The 14,793-nt window shown below is 37.1% G+C and overlaps 1 protein-coding gene across 3 annotated transcripts in view; it reads right to left on the bottom strand.

The window, feature by feature from the left end:
* The window catches only part of TAX1BP1 (Tax1 binding protein 1), a 92,745-nt gene that overhangs the window by 41,957 nt on the left and 35,995 nt on the right, over positions 1 to 14,793 (bottom strand). For all 3 annotated transcript variants that reach the window (XM_068549208.1, XM_068549206.1, XM_068549207.1), the window contains exons 6-7: positions 7,135 to 7,283; positions 6,935 to 7,025 (exon numbers count right to left, since the gene is read on the bottom strand). In XM_068549208.1, the coding sequence (XP_068405309.1) occupies positions 6,935 to 7,025; positions 7,135 to 7,283 (240 nt within the window). The remainder of the gene's footprint in view (positions 1 to 6,934; positions 7,026 to 7,134; positions 7,284 to 14,793) is intronic.

Raw genomic sequence — 14,793 nt, 5'->3', positions numbered from 1 at the left:
ACTACTTGATCTCTGAAGTCTTTTCCTTTGATGATTTTAAGTTAGTTCTCTTTAAAATTACAAATGAACTTAGTTGTTCTTTTGCAGAAACATTATGTTACAGGCATATTCATATATAAAGGCATGACCAGATTCTGGAAAACTAAAGGAATACATTCAAGAACATCTTAAGCAATTCAATTTTTTGCTTATGAAAAAATACTGTCATTTACTTCCTGTGTGCCTAAAAATATATTTGTTGATTAATTAACCCAACTATATTGATTTTTCCAGGAACTTTGGCTGCTGTTGTTCATAGCATATATACAAATCAAATTCCATAACTGAAATTATAAAGAGTACAAGTATCTGGTTTCCACTATAAAGAGTATCTTGCTTTGGTTAAGAGCATCAAAGAGAAATGAATTAACATACTTCTTGCACTTTACTCTTTAAATGTATAGAATGCTGAAGACTAATTCCTGTTCACAAGGATAGAATATAACTCCAGATAATCTAAAGGCATCAGCAGCCAAGACCTTTGCAGCATCACTTTAAAAACACTACCCAATTTTCATAATCATCAGCTCATGAAAGCATTTTTTACCAACCCCTCTAAATTCTGTTAGGCCAGGGATGGGTCACATGATCCAACAGGGGTTACAGGAGAGAGGCAAAGGAAACTATTTGGTTACTCATGAGAACAATTTGAAAGGGAAAGTGTTTCTGAGATTAACAGTATAGTAGGTCTTATCACACTTGGTAAGTGGAATCTCCTTGCCAAAAAAACACGCAACAAAAATCCCTAGGGAAATTTTACTTCCAATTTTCGGGATACATGCATATAAATGAAATACTGTTCAGGACAGTGGGAGGTTGGGAGAGAGTGTATTCAAATGGAAATTTCAGAGTCACTTTGATCCCAACTGCTAATTCTTACAGAAAACAGGCGATATTAGCACACTGTAAAAGAATAAACCCCCAAGACACCTCGTTCTTTCCCTTCCTCCCTCCCAAGTCTTATGCAAAGGACTCGTCATTCAGGTGTACAACAGAGACACACAAAATCTTTGCAGAAAGTAAGAAAAAAGGAATATAAGGAATAAATAATTTAGAGCAGTAAAAGAAAAATAAATTCTGGATTTACCCTAAAATGTACTTGTCAACCCTCTACAAAACATTGGAAGTACTGTTTCTCAGGATAGAAGAGAGAAAAGAAAGGCAGGATGGAAAGGTGACAGCTTCAGGGAAAAGTTTTCCTCTTTCCAAAATAAATCATTCTAATTATCATTACACCTCTCAAGCATCAAACCAGGTAAGTAAAGTAAACGAGGTCCTGGTTTACTTAGGACCTTCTTAAACCCTTCCCGATACTAACTAGTATACCTTCAGAATTCATTTTATTTAATTTATTATTGAATTAAAATGACTGAAAACATAGACATTCTATTTACCTAATTATCTCTCACTGTTCTAACAGAGAAACAACATGGAAAGTACTTAATTATCCACAGAGAAATAATGCCCAGGCCTTTTCCTGGCACAAAACTGAAACATTATCACTGAAATTCATAGTAACATTAAATAAAAAATTATTACAGATGCAAAATCTTCATTTAGTTAAAAAATCCTTTATAACTTTAAAAAACTGCATTTGGAAGTAGTTTGCAAAACAAACAAAAACAAAACAAAGACACTGTATCCAACTGTATCAATTCTTTCTCTAGATATCTGTATTACTTCCTTTTTTCACAAAATCTTGTTCAAAAACCAAACATTATACCTGGGCACTTTTCCTTAGAATCAAACCATAAAATCATCCACCAGTGAGTCTTCACTATTTTCCTTCCTATTCTGGGGGAGACACACACACACACACACACACTCACGCTCTGGGGATGGTTGTTCCAAGAAACAGAATGGGTATAACCCATGACATGCAAAATGTTCCTATCTATGCTCTGCAATGAGGTGCACAGTGGACTCAAATTTTTTTATTTTAAAGGCAAAAAATTTTAAAGACTAAAAAAAAATTAACCACACCCCAAAATAAGAAGGAAATTACTGTAGCTTTGTGGTACAGTTTGAAATAAGGGAGCATGACACCTCCAGCTTTGTTCTTCTCAAGATTGTTTTGGCTATTCAGGGTCTGTTGTGTTTCCATACAGATTTTAGAATCATTTGTTCTAGTTCTGTGAAAAACACCATAGATATTTTAATAGGGATGCGCTGAATCTGTAGATTGCCTTGGGTAGTATGGTCATTTTAACAACGTATATTCTTCCAATCCATAAGCACAGCATATCTTTCCATTTGTTTGTGTCATCTTTAATTTCTTTCATCAATGTCTCATAGTTTTCCCACTACAGGGCTTTTAACTCCTTAGATTTTTTCCTATTTTATTCTTTTTGATTGTAAATGGGATTGTTTTCTTAATTTCTCTTTCCGAGAGTTTGCTGTTAGTATATAGAAATGCAACAGATTTCCGTATATTAATTTTGTACCTTGCAACTTAACCAAACTCATTGAGGAATAGTAGTTTTTTGGTGGCATCTTTAGGATTTTCTGTATATAGTATCATGTCATCTGCAAACAGTGACAGTTCTACTACTTCCTTTCCAATTTGGATTCCTTTTCTTTCTTTTTCTTGTCTGACTGCTGTGACTAGGACTTCCAATACTATGTGGAATAAACGTAGTCAGAGTGCGCATCCTTGTCTTGTTTCTGATCTTAGAGGAAGTGCTTTCAAGCTTTTCTCCATTGAGTATGTTATGATGTTAGCTGTGGGCTTGTCATATATGGCTTTTATTATGTTGAGGTATGTTCTCTCTATACCCACTTGAGGTTTTATCACAAATGAATGCTGAATTTTGTCAAAAGCTTTTTCTGCATCTACTGAGATGATCATATGATCTTTATCCTTCAATTTTTTAATGCAGTATATCACATTAACTATACTTTGTATATTACAAAGCTACAGTAATCAAAACAGTATGGTACTGCACAAAAACAGACACATAGGACTTCCCTCATGGTCCAGTAGTTAAGACTCCAGCTTCCACTGCAGGGAGCATGGGTTCGATTCCTGGTCAGGGAAATAAGATCCCGCATGCCTCGAGGCACACCACCCCACCACCCCCAAAAAAAAACTTTGGGACTTCCCTGGTGGTACAGTGGTTAAGAATCCACCTGCCAATGCAGGGGACACGGGTTCGATCCCTGGTCCAGGAAGATCCCACATGCCGCGGAGCAACTGAGCCCGTGCACCACAACTACTGAGCCTGTGGTCTAGAGCCCGTGTGCCACAACTACTGAAGCCCACGCACCTAGAGCCTGTGCTCCGCAACAAGAGAAGCCACCGCAATGAGAAGCCCGCACACCGCAACGAAGACCCAAAGCAGCCAAAAATTTAAAAAAAAAAAAAAAAAAAAAAAAGACAGACACATAGATCAATGGAACAGAACAGAAAGCCCAGAAATGAACCCACACTTATATAAGCAATTTATCTATGACAAAGGAGGCAAGAATATTACAACAGGAAAAAGACAACCTCTTCAATAAATGGTATTGGGAAAACTGGACAGCTACATGCAAAATCATCAAACTGAACTACTTTATCACACCATATATAAACTCAAAATGGATTAAAGACTTAAATGTAAAACCTGAAACCATAAAACTTCTAGAAGAAAACATAGGCAGTATGCTTTTTGACATCAGTCTTAGCAATATTTTTTTGGATGTGTCTCCTCAGGCAAGGGAATCAAAAGCAAAAATAAAACAAATGGGACTACATCAATCTAAAAAGCTTTTGCCCAGCAAAAGAAACTGTCAACAAAATGAAAAGGGCACCTACTGCATGGGAGAAGATATTTGCAAGTGATATATCCAACCAACATGGAGTTAATATCTAAAATATACAAAGAACTCATACGACTCAACATCAAAAACACAAGCCCAATTAAAAAATGGGCAGAGAACCTGAACAGACATTTCTCCAAAGAAGACACACAGATGATCAATAGGCAAATGAAAAGGTGTTCAACATCACTAATCATCAGGAAAATAGAAATCAAATACCACCTCAATGAGATATCACCTCACACCTGTCAGAATGGCTACTATCAAAAAGACAACAAATAACAAGTGTTGGCAAGAATGTGGAGAAAAGGGAACCCCCCCCCCCTGCACTGTTAGTGGGAATGTAAATTGGTGCAGTCACTATGGAAAACAGTATGGAGGTTCCTCAAAAATTTAAAAATAGGGACTTCCCTGATGGTCCAGTGGTTAAGACTCTGTGCTCCCAATGCAGGGGGCACAGGGTCAATCCCTGGTTGGGGAACTAAGATGCCGCAGAGTGCGTCCTTAAAAAAAAAAAAAAGTTAAAAATAGAACCATATGATCCAGCAATTCCATTCCTGGGTATTTCTCTAAAGAAAACAAAACACTAATTTGAGAAGCTATAAGCACCCCTATGTTGCAGCATTACCTACAATAGCCAAGATATGGAAGCAACCTAAGTGCCCATCAATTTTTTTTTAAATTAGAGTATGGTTGCTTTACAATATTGTGTTAGTTTATATTGTACAGCAAAGTGAATCAGCTATACGTATACAATTATCCCCTCTTTTTTGGATTTCCTTCTCATTTAGGTCACCACAGAGCACTGAGTTCCCTGTGCTATACAGTAGGTTCTCATTAGTTATCTATTTTATACATAGTGTCAATAGTGTATATATGTCAATCCCAATCTCCCAATTCATCCCGCCTCATGCCCATCAATAGATGAATGGATAAAGGAGACGTGGTGTGTACATACATACACATAAACACACACACACACACACACACACACTGGACTATTACTCAGCCATAAAAAAGAAAAACCTTGCCATCTGCAACAACATGGACAGACCTAGATGGTATTATGCTAAGTGAAATAAGTCAAAGATAAATATCATATTATTTCACTTACATGTGGAATCTAAAAAACAAAACAAATGAACAAACATAAAAAAGAAACAGAGTCACAGATGAAGAGAACAAACGAGTGGTTGCTGGATTGCGGGGGGAGGATGAGAGAAACAGGTGAGGAAGATTAAGAGGTACAAATTTCCAGTTACAAAATAAAATCAGTCACAGGTATGAAGTGTACAGCATGGGGAATATAGTCAATAATTATGTAATACCTTTGTATAGTGACAGGTGGTAACTAGGCTTACTGTGGTGATCATTTTGAAATGTATAGAAATATCAAATCACTATGCTGTGCACCAGAAACTAAATTCAGTTGTGTGTAGGTCAATTAAACTTCACAAACAAACTCGTGAAAAAAGAGATCAGATTTGTGGTTACCTGAGTGAGGCAGAGGGTGGGTGGGAGGGGGGAATTATGAAAGTAATCAAAAGGTACAAACTTCCAGTTCTAAGATAAGTAAGTACTAGGGATGTAATGTACAGCATGATAACTAAAATTAACACTGCTGTATGTTATATATTGATATGAAAGTTATTGAGAGTAAATCCTTAGAGTTCTCATTACAAGGAAAAAAAATCTTTTAGTTTATATCTATATGAGATGATGAATGTTCACTAAACTTACTGTGGTCATCATTCCATGACGTATACAAGTCAAATCATTATGCTGTACACTAGAAACTTACACAATGCTACATGTCAATTATATCTCAATAAAAATGGAAGAAAAAAGAGGTGATCCTCAGAACAGATTTGGAATTTCATACTTGGGTACCCAATGTTGGTATCTAGCTTATCAATGTATATAAATAAATGAATAGTTATTTTTTAAACAGAAGGAGGAAAAAACCCACTGGTAATACAATAAATCATATTTTAGTTTCTTAGTGCAAATTGAGACTCTCAAATACTGAATATATGCAGAGTTTTATGTTTTACCTTTAATATATACCATATTATCAATATATAAATGAGTACTGTCCTTTTCTAATCTAATAAAGAGATTGAATCTATCCAAATAATACTGACTTAGCTCAGACTGTTCTTGAAATTCCTCATCTGGAACTTCCTTCAGGAACTGCTATGAGCCACTTAAAATAAGTAAGTCCCAATACGCATCCACAACATTATTGACAACTAAAGCTCACTACCCTACTTCAGAGTCACTTAAAAAGGAAAGGAGGAAAAACTTCAAAAGGTGAAGATTTGTCAACAGGATCTTTTTTAAAATGACAGTCTCCGAATATTATTCCAAAAGGCAAACTCCAAAACATGATCATCACTGAAGTAAATTAATGCTCTCCTTAAGGTTTATATATTCTTAAAAGGGGAAAATAATTAGTTGCACAAATTCTGATAAACAGGTATCTTGTTACCATTACAACTCTTTGACTTATTATACATTACCTGCTAAGTATCTAAAACACCAGCAATTTAATTCCCTGAAAACTAACTTTTAGGGACTATACACAATGAGGTAGCTTTAAAATATACTCCCAAAACCTTTGATTCTCCTCTCTTAAAGAAGTGGAGCCTAATTCCCTTCTCCTGTGTATCAGCTGGAGTGACTTGCTTCTAATTAACAAGATAAAGAAGAAGCATCAGCGTACAACTTGGAGACCAGGTCATAAAATGCACTGACTTCCTCCTTGCTCTCTCTTGTATATAGCTCACTCTGAGGGAAGCTGGCTGCCATATTGTGAGAACATCCAAGCAGCCACTGAAGAGGCAACATTCCAAGAAACTGAAGGGCCTCCTGCCAAAAGTCATGTGAGTGAGCCACTTTGACAGCAGATTCTCTAGTTCTAATTGAGCCTTTAGCTGACTGCAGCCCTTGCCAACATCCTGACTGCAACTACACAAGAGACCCTAAGCAAGAACCACTCAGCTAAGCTGCTCCCAAATTCCTGACCACTAAGTTTTAGGGTAACATGTTACACAGCAAAAGATAACTAATAAAAATGTAAAGAATAAATTACCTTATAAAGTTCCTTCTCATCCTTTTCTGTCTTCAACTGACATTCAAGCTGTTCTCTTTCATATTGTGCCTTTCTGAGTTTGTCCTTTAAACTGAGTTAAAGTCAAATAACGTTAACAATAACTTTTAACATAAGTCAAAAACAACTTTCTAAAAACAGTTTTAAAACACGAAGATACTTTTTTAAAGCATCGGGAATACCTGTCTAATTCAGTTTCTTTTTCAATCGCTTTATGTGTGACTGACACAATATCTTCCTCAAGCTGAAGGGCTTTGGATGTAGCATCATTGTATCTCTTCTTAAATTCTTCATTTTCCATTTTTAAACTTTGTGAGACTTCAGAAAGAACCTTACAAACAATAACAAAATATTTTGAGAAACACAGAAACATAATTAGAAATACAAATTTGTATATCTCTAAGAAATCTATTTATGCTTGAAAGTTTAATCCCACATTTGTCCCCTCCAAAGTTTATAAGATTAAAAACTAAACCTGAAATGGTAACATACATTAAACTTTTCAAATACTAAATTAAACAATTATTAACTTTTTTCCGGGACTTTTCACACACTGCTGATTTCACTAACTTCTCCACCAGAGGGCAGGCAACTGAAGTGAGGAAAAAATTTAAAAATTAGTCACTTTGCTTTTTACATCTCGCTTTCCAATGTTACCTCAATGACAGAACAGGTTTCATGATACTAAAAGTTAACACCAACTTCTTCTAGCATAAATCACTAAGTGTCACTGATAATTATACCAAAGCACTAAGTTAAGATATATGCCTAAAGCCATGTTCCTAAAGCTCCTGTCACTGTGATTCAAGAGGACGGAACAAATATTTAAAGACACTGAAATGAATATGAAAGAGGTAGTAAATGTGATGAATTTCATTTTAAAATAGTCTACTTTAAACAGATAATTTAAAATTTTTTATCACATCAATTAAGACAATTAAGTAACTTATGAGAATCTGATCAAGCCTCTCCCTAAGCCTGTTTTATAATTTGTAAAATGGAGATAATAAGCCCTTTTCTGCCTCGTTTATAAAATTATGAGAACCAAATATAACAGCACATTTGGAGGTTTCCACATACTTATGGGAAACTATACACCAAAAGAACTGATAAATTAAGACAAATTGTGTTTGTTAAAAAAATAATTTTAAAATTTAAAAATTTTAAAAGTCCCGGGGGCTTCCCTGGTGGCGCAGTGGTTGAGAATCTGCCTGCCAATGCAGGGGACACGGGTTCGAGCCCTGGTCTGGGAATATCCCACATGCCGCGGAGTGACTAGGCCCGTGACCCACAATTGCTGAGCCTGCGCATCTGGAGCCTGTGCTCCGCAACAAGAGAGGCCGCGATAGTGAGAGACCCGCGCACCGCGATGAAGAGTGGCCCCCACTTGCTGCAACTAGAGAAAGCCCTCGCACAGAAACGAAGACTCAACACAGTCATAAATAAATAAATAAATAAATAATTAATTAATTAAAAAAAAAAAAAAAAAAAAAGTCCCGGGTGGTACTAATGAAAGTACCACCTGGGACTTCCCTGGCGGTCCAGTGGTTAAGACTCCACGCTTCTGCCTTCCCTTGTGGCGCAGTGGTTAAGAATTCCCCTGCCAATGCAGAGGACACGGGTTCGAGCCCTGGTCTGGGAAGATCCCACATGCCATGGAGCAACTAAGCCCGTCTGCCTCAACTACTGAGCCTGCGCTCTAGAGCCCGTACTCTGCAAGAAGAGAAGCCACCACAATGAGAAGTCCGAACACTGCGATGAAGACTAGCCCCCGCTCGCTGCAACTAGAGAAAGCCAGAGCACAGCAACGAAGACCCAACGTGGCCATAAATAAATAAACAAATAAATAAATAAAGACTCCGCGCTTTCACTGCAGGGAGCACGGGTTCGATCCCTGGTCAGGGAACTAGGATCCCGCATGCCCTGTGGCACAGCCAAAAAAAAAAAAAAGTACCACCCATCAACCCAGCAATGAAAACTAAAGAAAATCACCATTCTGCCAATTTAAATGTATCAAATGTTACAAAGTATTTATAAGCCACTTTGATTTTCATGAAGTAACAGCCAAATTTTTTACTTATAGGTAGAATATCACTTTAAATATCTTGCTAGAATATGAAAATTACTAAACTGCATCTAAGAACAACATAATTCATTAAGAAGCTTATCACAATAGAGGTCAGATACACTCTATTGGTTTTATTTTTGCTCAAAACAACTGTTTGCCGTACTGAATCTGCAACATAAACCAAAGACTGTTATGCAAAACTAAATGCTTTTCTGATTTTAATTCTACACAACACCAGAGAAAGCAGGTGATATTTATTTACTCCCTCTGCCATAATTGTTGTCACTATCCAATGATCCTTTAATATTTGACACATTTTCAGTATTTGTCTTGCTGATTTATAAGGTCAGAGAGGTTTCTAAATAGTTTTTTACTTTTTTTTTTAATTTTTATTTTTACCAAATGCTCTCTTGGTACTGTGAGTAGGCTACAGATTTAATCCAGGTATTTCTTCCTAGGAAAAAGATTAGATTGCCTAGAGGCAAAAACTAGTTTCTGATTCTTCAATTAATGAAGTTCTATAGTGGGTAAATAGCATTCTAAAGAAAAGGTATAGGAGAATAACTAGAAAAGATTCATAAGCAACTAAACACAAAACATAAACTAACTGCTTTATCTATGAGTCAGTTAACCCTATAGTGAGTCTCAAATTAATTCTAACTATACTTGAGAGTCTCGGAATCTTTTCTTGCTACCTATAAAAGCAACCAATAGCTTCTCAGCATCCAAGCCCACTGCAAAAGGCATGAAAATACTAAAGTGGGGATTATTCTTCAGGCCTGTAGCACTCATGTCTGAGTGAAGGATAACCATCTTCAATGTGTCTAAGTTTTCCTTAGCATGAAAATGACATCAAAGTCCTTAGTGTACATACAAATAACTAAGAGCCATGTTTTCTTTAAAAAAATAATAATAACATTTTTAAAACAGTAAAATCTACAACACAGTCTTTGAAAAACACTTGAAATTTGGAATAAATATTCATTTGGTCAGTATTTGCAAGCTATGTCAAAAGGGCACCATAATTCTAATATTAAAACAGAGAAAAACTTAAAGAGATGAGTAAGTCAGCTACACTGTGCACCAAGATAAGAACAGTAACAAAAGTGGGGGCAAAAGGAGATTAAGAGATTTGGGCATTTCAGATTCATGCAGCAGACTTCGCCCCCTCCTCCTAAATTGAAGGATCACGTCACCATGACCCACTATTACCAACTCCCCCAAGTCATACCCTCAAATATGAACCACCAGATAAAAAGACTGTGAATCATCTATGTGACTAAACATGCACTAAAAATATCTTAACAACCCATTTATTCCTATGTTAAATAAACACAAAATTAACTCTGACTGCAAATGAATATATGTAAAGAAACCAGACAATTATCTAGAAAAAAGTATGATGATATTCTGGATTCAAACATATACAGCAATAAAATTTAGTAAATTAGTACCTGAATACTCTAAATGGCAAATCATTGGCAAAAGGATTATGTCATTTATGGAAATTGCTAATAGATTTTAAAATAAATCTTACTCATTTGAGGTAATCTGGCTTTTCTCAAACACTGTGCTTCTTGAAATCAACTATAATACCAAGCTATGTAGATAGTTATAGAAAATATAAATATATCTTCTCTGGTTCCTAGAAATACACCAAACAAAAATATAACTGACAACAATGTACTATAATAAACTATCTTCATGGCATTAAAATAATGTGCTAAAAGGCAAAATAAATAACAATAATAACTAGGGAATTAACTGTTTCATTAACATTGCTCCCATAAAAACAACCTGTTTAAGTTTCAGTTAGTTTTTTTTTTTAATATGTATTTATTTATTTGGTTGCATCGGGTCTTAGTTGCAGCAGGTGGGCTCCTTTGTTGCAGCTCGCCAGCTCCTTAGTTGTGGCATGCGAACTCTTACTTGCAGCATGCGAGACCTAGTTCCCGGAAAAGGGATCGAACCCAGGCCCCCTGTGTTGGGAGCACCGAGTCTAAACCACTGCGCCACCTGGGAAGTCCCTCAGTTACAGTTTTTGTTTGTTTTTTATTTGTAAACTTTTTATTTGTAAACTAACCTGACAGAAACCATAACTTACTTTTTTAGCATATTTCAATTTGCAGTACTTTAGGTCTCTGAATTTAAACAAATATTCATATAACCTCTTCGGTAATAAACTTCAAATTTATCTTAAGAAAACCTTATACTTTTATTCAAACAACAACAGCAAAAAATTGCACTAAGAACATTTCCATGAAGGGACTTCCCTCATGGCCCAGTGGGTAAAACTCCGCATTCCCAATGCAGGGGGCCTGGGTTCGATCCCTGGTTGGGGAACTAGATCCCGCATGCATGTTGCAACTAAGAGGATGCATGCCACAACTAAGACCCGGCTCAGCCAAAATAAATAAATTTTTAAAAAAGAAAAAAAAGAAAATTTCCATGGAGAATATTGTCCATATTCCAAGAGAGCAAAGTTTAAATACAATAAAATGTAATAAGAGCCACTTCTACTATCAAAAGTCTGCTATGAGCAAATACACTTAAATTCTACCTTTGTGAAACCATAAACAAAATGAAAAGACAGGACTTCCCTGGTGGTCCAGTGGTTAAGAATCCACCTTCCAATTCAGGGGACGTGGGTTCGACCCCTGGTCGGGGAACTAAACTCCCACACGCCATGGGGCCACTAAGCCCGCACGCCACAACTAGAGACTAGAGAAGCCTGCACACCATGACTAGAGAAACCCATGCGCCACAACTAGAGAAGCCCGCACACCGCAATGAAGAGCCTGCACACCTCAATGAAGACCCAGCACACGCGCACACACACACACACAAAAACAAAACACGAAAAGGCAACCCATAGAATGGGAAAAAATATTTGCAAACGATGCAACCAACAAGGGATTAATCTCCAAAATATACAAACAGCTCATGTAGCTCAGTATCAAAAAAAACAACCAAATCAAAAACTGGGCAGGGAATTCCCTGGTGGTCCAGTGGTTAGGATTCCATCCTTTCACTGCCAAGGGCCCAGGTTTGATCCCTGTTCAGGGAACTAAGATCCTACAAGCCAAGCTGCACAGCCAAAAAAAAGACAGAAGACCTAAATAGACATTTCTCCAAAGAAGACATACAGATGGCCAAAAAGCACATGAAAAGATGCTCAGTATCACTAATTATTAGAGAAATGCAAATCAAAAGTACAGTGAGGTATCACCTCACATCAGTCAGAATGGCCATCATCAAAAAGTCTACAAATAACAAATGCTGGAGAGGGTGTGGAGAAAAGGGAACCCTCCTACACTGCTGGTGGGAATGTAAACTCGTACAGCCACTATGAAGAACAGTATGGGGGTTCCTTAAACTGAAAATAGAACTACCATATGATCCAGCAATCCCATTCCGGGGCATATATCTAGAGAAAACCATAATTCGAAAAGATATATGCACCCCAATGTTCAATGCAGCACTATTTACAATAGCCAAGACATGGAAGCAACCTAAATGTCCACTAATGGAGGAATGGATAAAGAAGATGTGGTATATATATATACACACACATACATACATACAATGGAATATTACTCAGCCATAAAACAGAATGAAATAATGACATTTGCAGCAACATAGACAGACTTAGAGATTATCATACTAAGTGAAGTCAGAAAAAGAAAAATATAATATCACTTATATGTGGAATCTAAAAAAATGACACAAATGAACTTATTTACAAAACAGAAACAGACTCACAGATTTCAGAAACAAACTTATGGGGACATCCCGGGTGGCGCAGTGGTTAAGAATCCGTCTGCCAATGCAGGGGACACGGGTTCGAGCCCTGGTCCGGGAAGATCCCACATGCCGTGGAGCAACTAAGCCCGTGCGCCACAACTACTGAGCCTGCGCTCTAGAGCCTGCGAGCCACAACTACTGAGCCCGCGCGCCACAGCTACTGAGCCTGTGCTCTAGAGCCTGCGAGCCACAACTACCGAGCCCATGCACCACAACTACTGAAGCCCACGCGCCTAGAACCTGTGCTCCACAACAAGAGAAGCCACCGCAAGGAGAAGCCCACGCACCACAACAAAGAATAGCCCCCGCTTGCCGCAACTAGAAAAAGCCCATGTGCAGCAACGAAGACCCAACACAGTCAAAACTAAATAAATAAATAAAATTAAAAAAAAACAAAAAACTTATGGTTACCAAAGGGGAAATGTTGGAAGGATAAATTAGGAGTTTGGGATTAACATATACAGGATTAACATATACACACTACTATATATAAAATAGATAATCAACAACGACCTACTGAAGACCACAGGGAACTCTACTCAATATTCTGTAATAACCTATATGGGATAAGAATCTGAAAAAGAATGTGTGTGTGTGTGTGTGTATATATATATATATGTACAACTGAATCACTTTTCTGTACACCTGAAACTAACACAACATTGTAAATCAACTATACTCCAATATAAAATAAAAATTAAATATAAATAAATGGTTAAAAAAAATTCTAGCTTTACAAGAAAATTCCAGATCCAAAGGATTAAATTTTTTTGGTTGGAGTAGAAAAAGGAGAGGGAAGAAAGGCTACAATTATATCTACAAATGTCTAAATTATTTCCTGAACATGTACACATTCCACAGACAAGTAATTTTTAATGTTGGGTTTCACATACGTTTTTAAATAAGAAGAAAAAATTTAGGATGGCACAATTTTACTTATATTAAGTTGCTTTTTTAATTAAAATTGAATGATTTACGTTATACCAGATCAATGCAACAGAAAAGAGACCCAGCAATAAACCCATGCATATGTGTTCAATCAATCTATCAGTACAACAAAGGAACCAAGAATATACAATAGGAAAAGGGTACTCTCTTCAACAAATCGTCCTGGGAAAGCTGGACAGCCACATGCAAAAGAATGAAACTGGACCACCATCTTAAACCATACACAAAAATCAACTCAAATGAATAAAAGACTTAAATTTAAGACTTGAAACCATACAACTCCTAGGAGAGAACACAGAGGGTAATAAGCTCCTTGACCTTGGTCTTGGCAATGAATTTTTGGATTTGATACCAAAAGCAAAAATAAACAAGCAGGACTACATCAAACTAAAAAAGGTTCCGCACAGCAAAGGAAACCACCAACAAAATGAAAAAGCAACCTCTGAAATTGGAGAAAATGTTTGCAAATCAAATATCTGATAAGAGGTTAATATCCAAAATTATATTTAAAGAATTCACACACCTCAACAGCTGCCCCCCCCCAATAAAAACCCCACAATCCAATTTAAAAATTGGCAGAGGAACTGAAAAGACATTTTCTTCCAAAGACAACATACGAATGGCCAACAGGCACATGAAAAGGTGCTCAAGGTACATGAAAAGGTGCTCAAAATCTGGGAAATGCAAATCAAAGCCACAATGCATATCAGCTCACACCTATCAGAATGGCTGTCATCAAAAAGACAAGGGATAGGACTTTCCTGGCAGCACAGTGGTTAAGAATCCGCCTGCCAATGCAGGGGACACGGGTTCGAGCCCTGCTCCGGGAAGATCCCACGTGCCATGGAGCAACTAAGCCTGCGTGCCACAACTACTGAAGCCCGTGCTCCTCAACAAGAGAAGCCACCGCAATGAGAAGCATGTGCACCGCAAAGAAGAGTAGCTCCCGCTCGCTGCAACTAGAGAAAGCCCACGAGCAGCAACAAAGACCCAGTGCAGCCCTAAATAAATAAATAAATAC

The sequence above is a fragment of the Eschrichtius robustus genome, chromosome 8 (assembly GCF_028021215.1).
Source record: "Eschrichtius robustus isolate mEscRob2 chromosome 8, mEscRob2.pri, whole genome shotgun sequence".
NCBI lineage: Eukaryota > Metazoa > Chordata > Mammalia > Artiodactyla > Eschrichtiidae > Eschrichtius > Eschrichtius robustus.
The sequence above is the reverse complement of the archived record's forward strand: the minus strand, read 5'-3'. Positions and strand labels throughout refer to the sequence as shown.